The 16,827-nt window shown below is 40.3% G+C and overlaps 1 protein-coding gene across 1 annotated transcript in view; it reads left to right on the top strand.

Annotated features, from left to right (window-relative positions):
* The window catches only part of PAX2 (paired box 2), a 197,329-nt gene that overhangs the window by 148,922 nt on the left and 31,580 nt on the right, over window positions 1-16,827 (top strand). The window contains 1 exon segment of the mRNA XM_058189243.1: window positions 13,050-13,225. Coding sequence (XP_058045226.1) covers window positions 13,050-13,225 — 176 coding nt within the window.

Below are 16,827 nucleotides of genomic sequence, written 5' to 3'. Positions count from 1 at the left end.
GTTGTACCTTGATGAACGTATCTTTTCTTTTATGTACACTGAGAGCATATGCACCAAGACAAATTCCTTGTGTGTCCAATCACACTTGGCCAATAAAAAATTCTATTCTCTTCTCTACTATTCTATTCTTGTAACATTCTAGGCTAAGATAAACTACTTTATGGTTCAACATGCTTTCCAAACCACCGTGATTAGTTCGTAGCTTGGTTTCATGAACTAGCAAATGAGGTAATGCCCTTTCCACTGACTCATAGAATTTGCTTGCTTTCTACTTGAATACCAGCTACATGGGCAGATAGAGAGAACTGCCAGTCACACCCCTATCGTTCAAAATCTCTTGCGTGCGCTTTATCAGATAACTGAACTGATTTATCGTGTATTTTTATCAACTCCTTTCTCTTTCTTAGTTTATCTTATTTACTTATTTCTGAATAAGTGGTGACAGCCTTGAAATGGGAAGTGGTGCCTCATTTGCTAAGCGGGAAATCCATGTACTAGTCATTGCCGTGAATTTTACTGCAGAATTAAAATCGCAGCATCCTAACACAGATTGCAGAAAACATGACTTCAGTAACAGAGTTGTTAATGCCTGGAATACACTACCTGACTCTGTGGTCTCTTCCCAAAATCCCCAAATCGTCAACCAAAAACTGTCTACTATTGACCTCACCCCATTCCTAAGAGGTCTATAAGGGGCGTGCATAAGAGCACAAGAGTGCCTACCATTCCTGTCCTATTGTTTCCTTTCTTTATATTCAGTTAATTTAGTTATTACATATTCATATTTATATATAAAAGGGACGTGGTGGCTCAGGGGCTAGGACGTTGAGCTTGTCAATCAAAAGATCAGCAGGTCAGCGGTTCGAATCCCTAGTGCTGCCGTGTAACGGGGTGAGCTCCCATTACTTGTCCCAGCTTCTGCCAACCTAGCAGTTTCAAAAGCACGTAAAAATGCAAGTAGAAAAAATAGGGACTACCTTTGGTGGGAAGGTAACAGCGTTCCGTGCGCCTTTGGCGTTGAGTCATGCCGGCCACATGACCACGGAGACGTCTTTGGACAGCACTGGCTCTTCGGCTTTGAAACAGAGATGAGCACCGCCCCCTAGAGTCGGCAATGACTAGCACGTACGTGCAAGGGAAACCTTTACCTTTACCTTTTTACTTATATATATACTTATATATTGTATAGTTATTTCATGCTTATACTCATATATACTGTGTGACAAAATAAATAAATAAATAAAATAAATAAAATGTTACTTGATGTGGAATCTGAATACATTTGCTACTTAAACCTTAGTCTCGCGGTCTTAACGTTTGAGCCTTCTTTTGATTTATTTAGATTGCAGTCCTGTATGTATTGACCTAGAGGTAATTCTGTGCAAGTATGTCAGATGCAGGCTTACCTTTTTTTCATCCTCCTGCTGCTGCTTCTTTCGCTGGTTTGCCATCTTTCTCTGTGCAAGGCCTGTCACCTCTGAGATCCTGAGTTTGTGTGGATATCGCCCATAATCCTTGAGCAGAACTATCAGTGGGGCATGATTGATCAATTGAATTCCCTAGCAGCTGAAAAAGGTGGGATTAAATAGTGTATTATACACACAAAGAGCGGGGAGTTGATGTTCATTTCAAGTTCATCTTGCCCGCCTTCGGCCACAAGATCAGACAATCAATAGGGGAGCAGATATCATATATCACTTCTCTCCATCCTAGGGAGAGCGCCATAATCTTTTGCAAATTTAGAGTGACAGTCTTGTCAAGATCTTAAGGAACCTGAATAAATGAAGGGAAAGGGAGCTTACACCACAGCTCGAGAAAGCTCAGGTTTCTTTTGCGGATTGAATCACTGCGTGTACATGGATATTTATGCACAGATATATATCATTGTTATAAATACTAAGAGAGCTACTGGGCAGAGCATGCTCATTAATTCATCATTCAGTTTGCAGTACCTAAAGTGAAGATCATTTAGGTTTTTAGAACCCAAAAAAGAAAAAAAGAAAAAAGTGAGAAGCTAAATGTTCATTATTCCATTATCTCCAGTACCATAAATGTTGATGGATTGGAAGATAAGGAAGAAACTGTTTTCACTCTTCCCAAAAGACTGGCTTTGTGATATAGTCATAGAATCATAGGGCTGGGAGGAACCTTGGAAGTCTTCTAATCCCACCCTCAACCGGGGTGAAATGCTCCTGGTTTGGAATGGATCGCCCGATCCGGTAGCGATGGCGGCGGCTGGTTCAGAGAACCAGCAGCAAAAATTTCTGGGCCCCCCCCAATGCCCAGCTGAGCTGCGATCATCAGAGGTTGTTTTTTTTTACTTTTAAAAGCATTTTTTCTTTGGCCAAAAAAAATGCTTTTAAAAGTAAAAAAAAAAAGCCTCTGGTGATCGCACGGCTCAGCTGAGATCGTCAGAACCTTTTAAAAGCATTTTTTCTACAACCTCTTTGGCTGAAGACGTAAAAAAATGCTTTAAAAAGGCTCCTCTGACGATCCCAGCTGAGTTGCCTGATCGTCAGAGGTTTTTTTTTCTTTTAAAAGCAAAAAAAAATGCTTTTAAAAGAAAAGAAAAGCCTCTGACAATCAGGCAAATCAGCTGAGATCGTCAGAACCTTTTAAAAGCATTTTTTCTACAACCTCTTTGGCTGAAGACGTAAAAAAATGCTTTAAAAAGGCTCCTCTGGCGATCCCAGCTGGGGTGGCTGGTCGTCAGAGGGTTTTTTTTTTTTTTAAAGCAAAAAAAAATGCTTTTAAAAGAAAAGAAAAGCCTCTGACAATCAGGCAACTCAGCTGGGATCGTCAGAGGAGCCTTTTTAAAGCATTTTTTTCTACAACCTCTTTGGCAGAAGAGGTTGCAAAAAATGTTTTTAAAAGGCTCTGGCGATCCCAGCTGAGTTGCCTGATCGTCAGGGGCTATTAAAAGCATTTTTTACAACCTCTTTGGCCGAAGAGATTGTAGAAAAAATGCTTTTAAAAGTTAAAAAAAAAATTGGCCACGCACACCCAGTCACATTACCCCTCCACACCAAGCCACGCCCACAGAACCGGTAGTAACAAATTTTATATTTCACTACTGCCCTCAACCCATAACTGATTCCATCACAGACAAATGGTAGCCCAATCTTTTTCTGAAAACCTCCAGCGATGGAGCACCCAGAACTCCAGGAGGAATGCTGGTTAATCCACTGGTTAATCATTCTCACTGTCAGGAATTCCACCTTAATTCCAGGTTGGAACTTTCTTTCATGACTTTCTGTCCATTGGTTCTTGTCCTACCCTCAGGACTTTTTGGAGATTAAGTTGACCCTCACCTGTTTTTAGTAGCCCTTCATATACTGGAAGACTGCTGTCATGTCACCCCCTCATTCTTCTCTTCGTAAGGTTAGACGTATTTCGTTGACCTAAATGTTCCTCATATGATATATCCTGCAAATTCCTTAGCATTTTAGTTGCTTTTTCTGCAGTCTTTCTAGGATCTCAAACATCTTTTTTTTTTTTATATCATGGTGACCAGAACTTGATGCAGTATTCCAAGTGTGGCCGCACTAATGTAGTGTAAAACAGTACTATCATTCTTGGGATTTTGATGCTATCCCTCTGTTGATATAGCCTAGGTCTGTATCAGAGGTGGCTTTCAGCAGGTTCTGACCAGTTCTGGAGAACCAGTAGCAGAAATTTTGAGTAGTTCGGAGAACCGGTAGTAAAAATTCTGACTGGCCCCGCCTCCATCTATTTTCTGCCTCCCAAGTCCCAGCTGATCGGGAGGAACTGAGGATTTTAGAGTATCCTTCCTGCCATGCCCACCAAGCCATGCCCACCAAGCCATGGTACGCCCACCAAGCCACACCCACAGAACCGGTAATAAAACATTTTGGAACCCACCACCGGTCTGTATCAGCTTTTTTGACTGCTATGGCACACTGCTGACTCATATTTAAGTGGTAGTCCACTAGGACACCTAGATTCCTCTCATAGTTGAGCCAGGTAGAATTTATTCTATACCTGTGCATTTGATTTTTCTTGCTTAGGTTGCAGGACCTTACTTTTCCCTTATTGCATCTTATTGGCTAGAGCCCAATGCTCAGATCTGTCAAGATCCTTCTGAATCTTGAATCTATCTTCCAAAATATTGGCAATTTCCACCAAGTTGATGTCATCTGCAAATCTGATGGGCTTTCCTTCTGTTCCCTCATCTGGAAAATGTATGAAGATGTTGAAGAGTACTGGACCCATGTCAGAATTTTGAGGTTCCATTGAAAACTACAGGTTGAGTGCAGTTGGTCAGTCTGGTAGTGGCATTCTTTATCCCACATTATTTTGTCTTATGAAGAAGTAGGCTGTGTCTCTTTTGCCAACTTCCTTAAAGAAGCCTAAGTATATGGTATCCACGGTGTTTCCCTGACAAACTAATATAATCACTTTATCAAAAGTTAATAGAGGTTTGTATGACATGGTCAGTTTTTAACAAACCCATGCTGGCTTCTGGTAATTGCTTTGTTCATTTCTAGAGGCTCTCAAATCTGCTGCTTGATTTTCTTTTCTAGGTATTGATGTCAAGATTAAGGGGGGGGAGGGCTTGGTGGTGCAGTGGCTTAAAAACACTGGGTTTGTCAGCCAGAGATGGTCAGCACTCTAGCCGTTCGAGCCCATGATGCTCTATACTGGAGTGAACTCTTGTCATTTGCCCACCCAGCAGTTCAAAACTATGTAAAAATGCAAGTCTCCTAATCCCTTCTCCCCACTCCAGGAGGACCCATAGGTTTCTCAGGGTTTTCTGGAACACTGACAGCAAGTGAATAAACAGGTACAATTCCAGTGGGAAAACCTAGCAGCATTCCATGCAGAAGCAGGAATCCGCATCAGACCTGCCCAGGTATGAGGTGAGGTCTGCAGAAGAAAGCCTAGATGGCCCGCCATCCCCGGAATGCTGCTAGCCAGATAGTTTGCCCCATGGCATGGCTTGGTGGGCGTGGCAGGGGAAGGATACTGTAAAATCTCCATTCCCACCCACTCCAGGGGAAGTTACTGCAAATTCCCCATTTCCTCTTGATCAGCTGGGACTCGGGAGGCAGAAAATAGATGGGGGCAGGGCCAGTCAGAATTTTTACTACCATTCTCCGAACTACTCAAAATTTCCACTACCAGTTCTCCTGATCTGGTCAGAACCTGCTGAAACCCACCTCTGGTTTGTCCCCTGTACTATGGATAGCGGACGTGCGTGAAGAAAGTAAACTAGTGATCTTAGGCTGCCAAAACTACTCTGTGGTAAAAAGCATTGTAGAATTCCCTGGCTATATTTATGCTATATGCTAAAAAAAAGAAAAGAAAAGAAAAGTCAATACAATTGGTATGTAGTTCCTAGATCCAGTTTTTCCCCTTTTTTTGTAGATTGGAACCACATTAGCAATAGCAATAAGACTTATATATCACTTCACAGTGTATTACATCCCTCTCTAAGTGAGTCAGCCTCTTGCCCCCAACAATCTGGGGTCCTCATTTTACCCACCTTGGAAGGATGGAAGGCTGAGTTAACCTTGAGCCTGGTTAGGTAGTAGGTAGGTAGGTAGATATAACAATAGTGTTTAGACTTATATACCGCTTTACAGTGCTTTTACAGCCCTCTCTAAGCGGTTTTACAGAGTCAGCATATTGCCCCCAAAAATCTGGGTCCTTGTTTTACCGACCTTGGAAGAATGGAAGACTGAGTCAACCTTGAGCCGGTGAGATTTGAACTGCCGAACTGCAGCTAGCAGCCAGCTGAAGTAGCCTGCAGTACTGCACTCTAACCACTGCACCACCTTGGCTCTTATTAGATCTTATTAGATCTCTTATTGGATCTTTTCTAGTGCTCTGGCAGTTCCCCTGTGCTTTAGGAGCTGTGAAAGATTTTGCTTAGTGATTCTGAGATCATATCTGCCCACTTCTTCAGAACTCTGATGTGTAACTCAGCTGGTCCTGGCAATTTGAACTCATCTAGAATAGATGAGTTCCAATTGATTCTCTTTATCCATCTCTTGCCTAGTTTGACCTGCATTTCTGATCAGTCCCCCATGGTGCTGCTTATGGTAGTTGCAAGTTTTACTTCATTCTGAACCTTAAACTTTCCTGACTCTGTCATTGCAGATTTGGGCAATTTGTTGGTATTTTGCTTTGGTTATGTGTCTCTCTTTCAAGTTTTATACTTGTCCTTTTTTTCTTTCTCTTATGCAGCCATGCTGGTTTTGTCTGAGGTGTTTTTCCCCCCTTTCTTTGTAGTAGTTCTCTTATTTTTTAGAGTCTCCAACATTATTGAATTGTTTTTTCTTTTAGGACAGAGGTCTTCAAACTTGGCAGCTTTAAGACTTGTGGATTTTAATTCCCAGAATTCTCCAGCCAGCTATGCTATGCTGGCTGAAAAATTCTGGGACTTGGAAGTCCACAAGTCTGAAAGCTGCCAAGTTTGGGGGGCCCTGCTTTAGGATTTCCATCCATGAAATGTTTCCTAATTTCTCTTTTAGCTTTGTTGAAGTTAGCTTTGTTAAAGTCTAAAATGCTATTTTGACTTTTTAATAACATGTTGAATTTTAAATATAAGATACCTTTATGTAGGGAAAAGCTTGCACCTGACCTGTTGATTGACACGTGAACATTTTGTCAGGCAGCTAAAGCACTTTGGCAGTTTGTGTAGGCAATCCATCAGAAATTCTTAATGCTGAATTATCCCACTGCTAAAATTCTGGAAAGAATCTGATTTCCAGAACTGTTACTACCAGTGGCGAAAGGGAAACTTCCTTTTATCCAATGAAAGTCTTGTTTGGGGTAATAGAGAGACATCAATTGGCCAACTAATCTCTGTACCAAAGAATGGAGACACTATTTCTCTTTCAAAGCCAAAAAATTACATTGGATGGCTGTGTGGATGTTTCACTCAAAATCTACAGTCTATTGGATGCCACTGGCTTATTTTCACATCCAGAGTAGTGTTCTTTCTTTCTTTCTTTCTTTCTTTCTTTCTTTCTTTCTTTCTTTCTTTCTTTCTTTCTTTCTTTCTTTCTTTCTTTTTTAGAGAACTGACACTCATGAAGCAGGGTTAGAACCAGTGGTGGGTTTCTTGTATTCTTCCCACCGGTTCACTGTGCGTGCACATGCACCCAGCCTTCTGCACATGCACCTGGTCTTCTGCATGCTAGCTGCGCCTGTGTGCCTTCTGCATATGCGCCGGTCTTCCATGCATGCGCTTTGCTCATGCACGCGCCTTCCCTGTTTGCACCCAGCCTCCAAAATGTGGCTAAATAGGACAACATTATGCCCGGGTTAGGGTTAGGGTTAGGGTTAGGGTTAGGGTTAGGGTTAGGGTAACCCTAACCCTAACCCTAACCCTAACCCGCAGTAGCCACTACCGGTTTGCCCAAACTGGTACAAACCAGTTGAATATCACCTTTGCTTAGAACATTATCTGACCTTAAAAGTTAAGCAAAAAGCAAGATTGCACAGAGAAGGATGAATGCTACTGAAAAAAAATGGGCTGGATGAGCATGAAAGTGGCACCAGGATCAAGAAGAAATAAAATAGGGAAAGAGAATCAGGACTGATATATTCTGCTACAAACTTTTTAATGTGCGTTTCAGCGGTCTTGCAATTATTGCACTTAACTCCAACGCTGATCATTTCTGAATAGACACTTAAATGGATTCAAATATTCAGATATTAAAAGGAATACATTCCTTTGACTGCATGTTTTTCTCTCCCCACACCTATGCAGCCAAAGCAATAAATGTATTTGACTATTTCTTTTATTTGAACATGACTCATTTTTGTCTTACCTACTTGCATTGTCCTCTGAGCAAAAAGAAAAAAGAGCCTTGGGATAGAGATGGAATTTTGATGGGCTGGGTGAGGTTCCAGCACAATCATTTTTTCTTTTCTTTAGGCTTTCACAAGAGAGAAGAAACACAGTTGTAGGAGAAAATGGGGAAAATGGCAGTTTCCCAAAGCAATATTTCCTATTTTGGAAAAATACATTTTTCAACTATACCAATTGCATGAGATAAGATGAAGAAAACAATATTTTGTTTGTTTATTTGTTATTTTATTTCTTTATTTATTTTTGTCAATCATATGTAAGATGATAACAGGTCAAAGTATAAACATAATTTGGATACATGAAAAGAGTAAGTAAAAAAGGAATTTTAGGACAGGGACGATAGGCACGCAGGTGCACTTATGCAAATATTATGACTTATATTTGCACTTATTATATTAATTATATTATATTATATTAATTATATTATATTATATTATACTATTATATTATATTATTATTATTATATTATTATTATTAATATTTGCACTTATGCAAATATTATGGCTATATTTGCACATATTATATTATATTATATTATATTTTATTATATTATATTATAATGTATTATTATTATATTATTATTATATTATAATTAATATTTGCACTTATGCAAATATTTTGATTTATATTTGCATTTATTATATTATATTATAATTATACTATTATATTATTATTATGTTATATTATTATATTATTATTATTATTATTATTATATTGTATTATTATATTATATTATTATTATAATTAATATTTGCACTTACGCAAATATTATGACTTATATCAAACTCAGAGGTGGCATTCAGCCAATTCAGACTGGTTCCCCCGAACTGGTAGTGGAAATTGCGGGTGGGCCTGTCCACCCACCCCAGCTCAATGCCATCCTATTTAGGCACATTTTTTATGCTGGGCACAAGCGTGGAAGGCGTGCACAAGAACAAAGCACATGTGTGGAAGGTGCATGCGCGAGCAAGGAAGGCCGAGCGCACGGGCAGATGTGGCATGCATGCACATTTGCGAACCAGTAGGGAAAGTAAGTGAAAACCACCTCTGATCAAATTGTTTTGTTCTTGCTGCAAAGATGTAAATATTTCATTTGTCCAACAGGTATCTGTAGCATCTTTCTATTGTCATGTCATCTTTCTCCTATTGTTTTATTTTAGCTTAGGAATGGATTAGACAGGAATTATCCTGGACAGCAAGCTGACTAGCTCCAAAACCTCTTAATTTGCACTCCAGAGTTTATTAATTTTCATTTTTGTCTTCTGACATTTTGTCATCCAAAGCCAAAAGCCATTTCAGTCTAAAGAAAGATGAATTATGGTTAAATAAAAAAAATAACATTTGCGATAATGGTTACAATACATAAATATTACTAATTACAATATAATCCCTTGTCTGACATAAATGAGGAAATTAAAGAATGACTTCCCAGGTCAGCAAGTGACACAGCTGGGGGCAATGGCTACTAATTTCAGAGGACAGAGGAAAGATTCAACAAGACCTAGGCAGGCTTCAAATTAATATGATGGAACTTAACCAGAAGAATTAGAGAATTCTATACCTGGGTAGGAAAAATGGAAAACATAAGTATAGGCTGGCTGTTCTGTCCCCCCTCACCTCCGTCCGAGCGATGGCTTAATTAGCCGGCACTATCAGCTCTGGCAGCAAACTAGCAAGCATCTGCCAAGTGTCTCTGTTATCTCCCTCGACGCCGATGAGTCACCCAGGAACAAATAGTACTTCAGGACTAGCAGGATTTGTCCCTGGGACAAAGGTTTCATTCATCCAGTGAACTAAAATTTGTATCCTTGAGATTTAGATTTAGAAGAACTCCTGAATCGGTGAACATTTTGAATCGATGATCACAGCAAACAGCTTCCTCTCTCGGAGGAGACGGCTGCAGGCTTGTTGGCAACTTGTACTAATCAATATATAACATTGTCCATGGTCTTATTGTATTAGTTTACAGTATATAATGCAGTATTGATTATATCATATTGCAAAACTACATATAGCCAGGAAGATCAAAACAGAGTAGTAAAGTTGAGGGATATATGATCTGCATCCCAAGAATTTCCTATGGTTGCAATAGAAAATTTTTTTTTTGCTGTTTATAGGAGAAGATGGATATTGCCTGCATAATGCAATTACCTCCTTCTATCTTTCAGGTTGAAATCAGGACTTACTTTTAACTCTCTGGTTTATCACTACATAATGGGCATAGCAAGAATATGCTGTAGACCAGGGGTGTCAAACTTACATCATCATGGTGGCGTCACGTGACATATTGGGACTTTTTTTCCCCTTCGTTAAACCAGTTGTGGGCATGGCAACCACGTGACGCATCTGGCCAGCAGGCTGGGAGTTTGACCGCCCTGCTGTAGACACTTAACATTTTAAATTTATTTTTATATTCACTATTAAGAGAATATGGAAGTTTCTTCTCTTTTACAGATGTGCCATATTTTTTTTTTAAATTATTTTTTTAATTTATTTATTTAGTTTGTCAAACATGTACGGGATAACAGGTATAGGTATAAACATGGACATGAGCACAGGTAATGAGTGCAAATAAATGGGACAGGGATGGTAGGCACGCTGGTGCGCATATACACGCCCCCTTACGGACCTCTTAGGAATGGGATGAGTTCCACAGTGGACAGTTTAAGATTGAAGCTATAGGGGTTTGAGGATGTAACAATGGAGTTGGGTAGAGCATTCCAGGCATTGAGCACTCTGTTGTTGTAGTCGTATTTTTTACAATCAAGTTTAGAGCGGTTTACCTTGAGTTTGTATCTATTGTTTGCTGGTGTATTATTGTGGTTGAAGCTGAAGTAGTCGTTGACAGGTAGGACACTGTAGCAGACAATTTGTGTAGTATACTTAGGTCAGACCGTAGGTGGCATAGTTCTAAGTTGTCTAAGCCCAAAATTTCAAACCTGATGGCATAAGGCATTCTATTGTGAGCAGAGGAGTGGAGTAAAAATAAGAAACCGCAATACTTTTAGTTCAAGGCAAGAATAGTGCAAATTAGGTAGGATGTATGCTAAATGATTTCTCCCTCAAAAAAGTTTTGCTTTGTGTGGTGAAATTGTTATCACGAGGTCTTACACTTGGAATCTGTAACGAAAGGTACTATGATGTAACATAGACAGATCAGTCTGACAATTAATGAGGCTGCACATGTACTCATTTGGCATATAAGAAGAATCACATCCTGAGTTAACTCAAATAATTTTTTTTGAATCACTTTGACTATGACTTATCTTAGGTGATATGGTTTTGCAGCTGTTGCATAAGAGCTGCTGCTATTGAAAAATGGAGATATTTCTCTTTCGAAGAGTAATGAAAACAATGGCATGGTATGGGAAATGTCAAGATGCTTTCTTTTCAAATGTACAAATTGTTTGCAATTCACATAAAAGTTTCTTTACACCCCAGGTTTATTTATTTACTTGCTTGTGCTGCCTATAGTAGATTTATTTTTTAACCCTGGCAACTTGTCAAACATTCACCACCAGGTTATAATTCTTTGCAGCCAAAATATACCAGTCGATGTAGAGGACAAACTCTAAGTTAAATATCTCCGCCGAGGGTTAAATGTGATTTTGAAGCTAGCATGTTACGAAAGAAAAGGATAGAATCTTTTTAACAATTTTAAGCCACCTAGAATCACCTCAAAGTGAGGCATATAAGCTAAATAAATAAATAAGGACTGAGATGGCAGAAAGGGTCAGCTAATATCTAGATTTGCAAGGATTGAAAGAAGTCACGGGATGCGGTAAGATAGAACAATGTGGGATAGTAAATACCACCACAAGATGGATTTGCACTTGGCTAACCAACTGCACTCAGTGTGTAATTCTCAGTGGAACTAAATCTACATGGAGAGAAGCATGTTGTAGGGTACCTGAAGTTTTTGTTTTGGGGCCCGTGCTCTTCAACATTTTTTAAACAACCTAGATCCGTGATGGCAAACCTGTGGCATGTGTGGGCACACCAGCTGTCACTCCAGCCCAGCTCCACTGCACATGAACATGCACCTCCCGCCGACCAGCTGCTCTTCGGGTCTCTGCTGCGCATGTGCGAGGTGCATGAGGGAGACACATGTGTGTGCATGTGCTGGGGGCAGGATGCATGCGCCAGGAGGGTGCAGGTTGGTGCAGGAGTCTTTAAAGGCCCGAAACAGGGCATGGGGGGACTCGTGCTGTGCCCCCACACACCATTTTGGCTTCCAGGTTGGTGCAGGAGACTTTCCAGCCCCAAAACGGGATACGCTTTCCAGGGCCTGGAAAGCCTCTTGCACCAACCTGGATGCCAAAATGGGAGACGGGAGGGCGGGGTGCATGCATAGGGGAACATGCGTGGGGGACCCATGGTCATGCGCGGGGGACACTCGCATTGCATTTTGGGGGTTCAGGCATGCGTGTGTGCATTCGCACACACGCACACTTTGGGCACTCGGCACCAAAAAGGTTAACCATCACTGACCTAGATGAAAGGATTGAAGGGATACCCATCAAATTTGCAAATGACACCAAGTTGGTGGGAATTGCTAATACTTTGGAAAATAAAATCAACATGCAGAAGGATCTTGACAGACTTGAGCATTGGGCCCTATGCAGTTCAGTGGTGAGAAAAATAAGGTCCTGCACTTAGGCAGGAAAAACCAAATGCCTAGTTACCTGGCTGAACAGTACTTGAGGATCAATCATAGAGATGAGGAGAGGGGGGTCAACCTATTCTCCAAATCACCTGTGGGCAGGACAAGAAGCAATGGATGGAAGATCGTGAAAGAGAGATCTGACTTGAAACTAAGGAGAAGTTTCCTGACAGTGAGAACGATTAACCAATAGAACAATTTGCCTCCAGGAATCGTGAGTGCTCTATCGCTGGAAGTTTTCAAGAAAAGATTGGACTACCATTTGTCATGATGGAATAAGTCTCCTGTTATGAACAGCGGGTTGGACTAGAACAGGGGTCTGCAAACTTGGCTCCTTTAAGACTTGTGGACTTCAACTCCCAGAGTTCCTCAGCCAGCTGGCTGAGGAACTCTGGGAGTGGAAGTCCACAAGCCTTAAAGGAGCCAAGTTTGCAGACCCCTGGACTAGAAGATTCCCAAGGTCTCTTCCAGCCCTAAGATTCTATGATGTTTTTCACAAATAAAAGCCACACTAATGCCCTTATCTCTTCCTCTGTCTCACAGAAGTAACAGAAAGCTCGGTCCCCAATGGCGATTCCCAGAGCAGTGTGGATAGTTTGCGGAAGCATCTTCGTGCCGATACTTTCACACAACAGCAACTGGAAGCATTAGATCGCGTCTTTGAGCGGCCTTCTTACCCTGATGTCTTTCAGGCATCAGAGCACATCAAATCTGAGCAGGTGGGCCCCATTCGGGAAAAAAACAAACTTGATGGGAACCCTACAACTGCAATGGATAAACTGTTGATTCACTTCCCTTACCCATTTTAATAACCACGCCTTCCAGGGAAACAGCAGTTGAGGGGGCAAATTCTTAAAATAAATCTTAAAACGAAATTACCATTCCAAGAACTGGGGTGGGGACGATGGTGATTAAATTCCCAGAGAGCTAATTTGTAATGTAAATGCGTTGTACAAGTCTTGTGCAAAAGGTTGTCCACTTTTATATGGCATACAGCATATTTTTATTTGCAGTTATAGCAGGTGCTGCTATAAGAGGTTTTTTTTTTGTTTTAGTTTCTCATCGTTCTGTAGTCTTCCTGGCTGGCTTTCACAGTATCTTCATTTAGGCAGGGAGGCTGCAGATCCTTGGAGAGTGGATTGCACAATGAAAGGCAGGACACTCACTGAGCTCCTTAGCTAGCACTTTAGCACATCTAGATCAGAGGTGTCAAACTGAAGGCCCGGGGACTGGATCCGGCCCACGGAATGCTTAGATCTGGTCCACGGGGCCACCATGGAGCATCCCGCAGTGCCTCTGCCAGCAAAAATGGAGCTTGGGAGGGCTGCATGTGTCCCCTCGCGAGCTCCGTTTTCACTGGCAGAGGGTTGCAGGAGGCCGTCGCAGCCAAAAATGAAGCTTGGGAGCCCACTTTCGCTGGTAGAACGCTCAGGCCACCACAGGCACCTCCGACATGAATGACGTCAAACTGGCCGCGCCCACCCTGGCCACACCCACTCCTCCCCCTTGAAGTCAAACACAACCCTGATGCGGCCCTCAATGAAATCGAGTTTAACACCCCTGTCCTAGATAAGTACTGGTAGCATTGAACTCCAACCAAAAAGCCTTTTGAATAGAGCAGGGGTGTCCAAACTTGGCCCCTTGAAGAGTGGTGGACTTCAACTCCCAGCATTCCCCAGCCAGGGTGAGCTATAAATATGAGCAAGTTGCTGGCTGGGGAATGCTGGGAGTTGAAGTCTACCACTCTTCAAGGGGCCAAGTTTGGACATCCCTGGAATAGAGCTTGTTTTCTATCCAATTGAATAAAAAAAAATCATTGGAAAAAAGGTGGAAGAAATGCTTGGCTCAGCCCAGTTTTAAACCTTACAAACTTTTGCAGAGTTGACTACAATCCACATCTACACAAATAATCTGTATATACAGATACAGAAACACACATATTCAGATGTGAACTGTTGTAGTCAAATACACCAACTCTCATATGTTACTAACATTGACACAGCATCCATGTCATTATTTAAGAATTTGAAAATATACCTGATAAATATCCATAGAAATATGCCCCTGTATTCTGTGTTTTACTGTAAATAATTATTTACAAGACACACTATCGTAAGTATGTGATTATGTGGATTAAATTACATTGCTACACCTATAAGACGATGTACTTGTTATTATATGGTTTCCCCATATAGATTCCACAACAGATGCAGTAAATTCCACAGTTGCATAGAATTTTTTAAAAATAAGAACTTTCTCAGTGATAGTCTTTTCTCTCTGGAGCAACTTGCCCCAAAGTCAGAAGTGTCTTCTTGTAAGATTCATTATTTTATGGATAAAATTTAGCTTTACATACGGTAAGCCTCCTGAAATCATAACACTAGGCAGTGTATGTATGGAAGGGAAGGAAAAGTTTGAATTGGTCCTTGAAAAAAACCGTATGTATTTATTTATTGCTATTCGAAGAGTATTTGTATAAAATCTTATAGTAAAGGAATAATTAATACATTAATATTTAATACTTCCTATATTCTATAATTTATCCTTTTTAAATTTTAAAAATTACTTTAGAACTGCATATTAGACAGTTACTATGAGTCTTGCTACTCCTTTGTTCCTGTATATAACAGTAAACAATATGTCTACTTTATTTGAAATAAAATTTACAATAAAAGGAGAAACGAAGCTTAAACTTTGAACAGAAAGGATGCTGAAACTGAACTGCATACAATAGTGGCCAAAATTGTAGAAAGCTTTTGGGAAAAGTGTATTTTCTAACAGAACAGAACAGAACAGAACAGAACAGAACAGAATAGAATAGAATAGAATTTTTTATTGGCCAAGTGTGATTGGACACACAAGGAATTTGTCTTGGTGCATATGCTCTCAGCTATGTGCATATGCTCTCAGCTCAGCAAAACTAGCTAATAACACCATTTTTTTTAGTAGTACCATAAAATTATATATCAATGGAAAGATAATTTAATCAAGAATGTAATGCAATAACTTTTATGAAGGATTTGCTATTAGAAGAGCAGTTACAGTATAAAGAAGAAAAGTGAAACACATAAAAAAAACCGAGATATACAAAAATTACCACCATGTCAGTTAATACTTAGTTGGGTAACCTTTAGCATGAATGACGACCTTACAACGTCTTCCCATGGAGTGAACCAAGTCTGTTAGTTCTGCAGCTGTTCTAATGTGAAACCAAGATTGAATGATTGCTTCTATTAACTGGGTTTTATTGCTGGGTACACTTCTGACTAATAAGTTTCTTTAGTCGGCTCCATAGGTTTTCAATTGGGTTAAGGTCTGGGCTATTCCCAGGCCATTCCAGTAATGGAATAGGATTATCTTGAAACTCCCAAAAAAGGTGGTGCTGTTAGCCATCAAACCTCAAAAATACACTTTTCCCAAACGGTTTCCACAATTTTGGCCTCTACTGTATATTAGTTTAACAAACTCTGCAGTTTACTAACAACATGCAACCACTTGGCACGGCACGAAATACACTTCAATAGAAAAATCAGTAGATAGATAGATAGATAGATAGATAGATAGATAGATAGATAGATAGATAGATGGATGGATGGATGGATGGATGGATGGATGGATGGATGGATGGATGGATGGATGTATAGTTATAGGTATAGGTATAGGTATAGATATAGATTTATTTATTTATTTATTTATTTATTTATTTATTTATTTGAATTTATATCCCGCCCTTCTCCGAAGACTCAGGGCGGCTTACACAGTGTTAAGCAATAGTCTTCATCCATTTGTATATTATATACAAAGTCAACTTTTATTGTCCCCAACAATCTGGGTCCTCATTTTACCTACCTTATAAAGGATGGAAGGCTGAGTCAACCTTGGGCCTGGTGGGACTTGAACTTGCAGTAATAGCAAGCAGCTGTGTTAATAACAGACTGCATTAGTCTGTTGAGCCACCAGAGGCCCCTTTTATTTATTTAATTTAATTTATATACCGCCCTTCTCCCGAAGAACTCAGGGCGGTTTACAGCCAGGGTAAAAGCACAAGCACAAGATATATCTATCTAGATAGAGATAGAGATAGAGATAGAGACAGAGACAGAGACAGAGACAGAGACAGAGACAGAGATAGATATATCTTCTGCTTTTTTTATTTCGTGCTGTGCCAAGTGGTTGCGTGATGTAGCCTCCCTCCTAACAGAAAGAAATCCAGGGAGAAACAAGTTATAATACACTATTATGCATTATACATTTTACCCTTCCTTTTTTTTTTTTCCTGGTCAGCCCAAGCCATGGAAGCGTCATCCAGAAGGAACCAGGT

Source organism: Ahaetulla prasina, chromosome 6 (genome assembly GCF_028640845.1).
Source record: "Ahaetulla prasina isolate Xishuangbanna chromosome 6, ASM2864084v1, whole genome shotgun sequence".
Taxonomy (NCBI): Eukaryota; Metazoa; Chordata; class Lepidosauria; order Squamata; family Colubridae; genus Ahaetulla; species Ahaetulla prasina.
The sequence above is the reverse complement of the archived record's forward strand: the minus strand, read 5'-3'. Positions and strand labels throughout refer to the sequence as shown.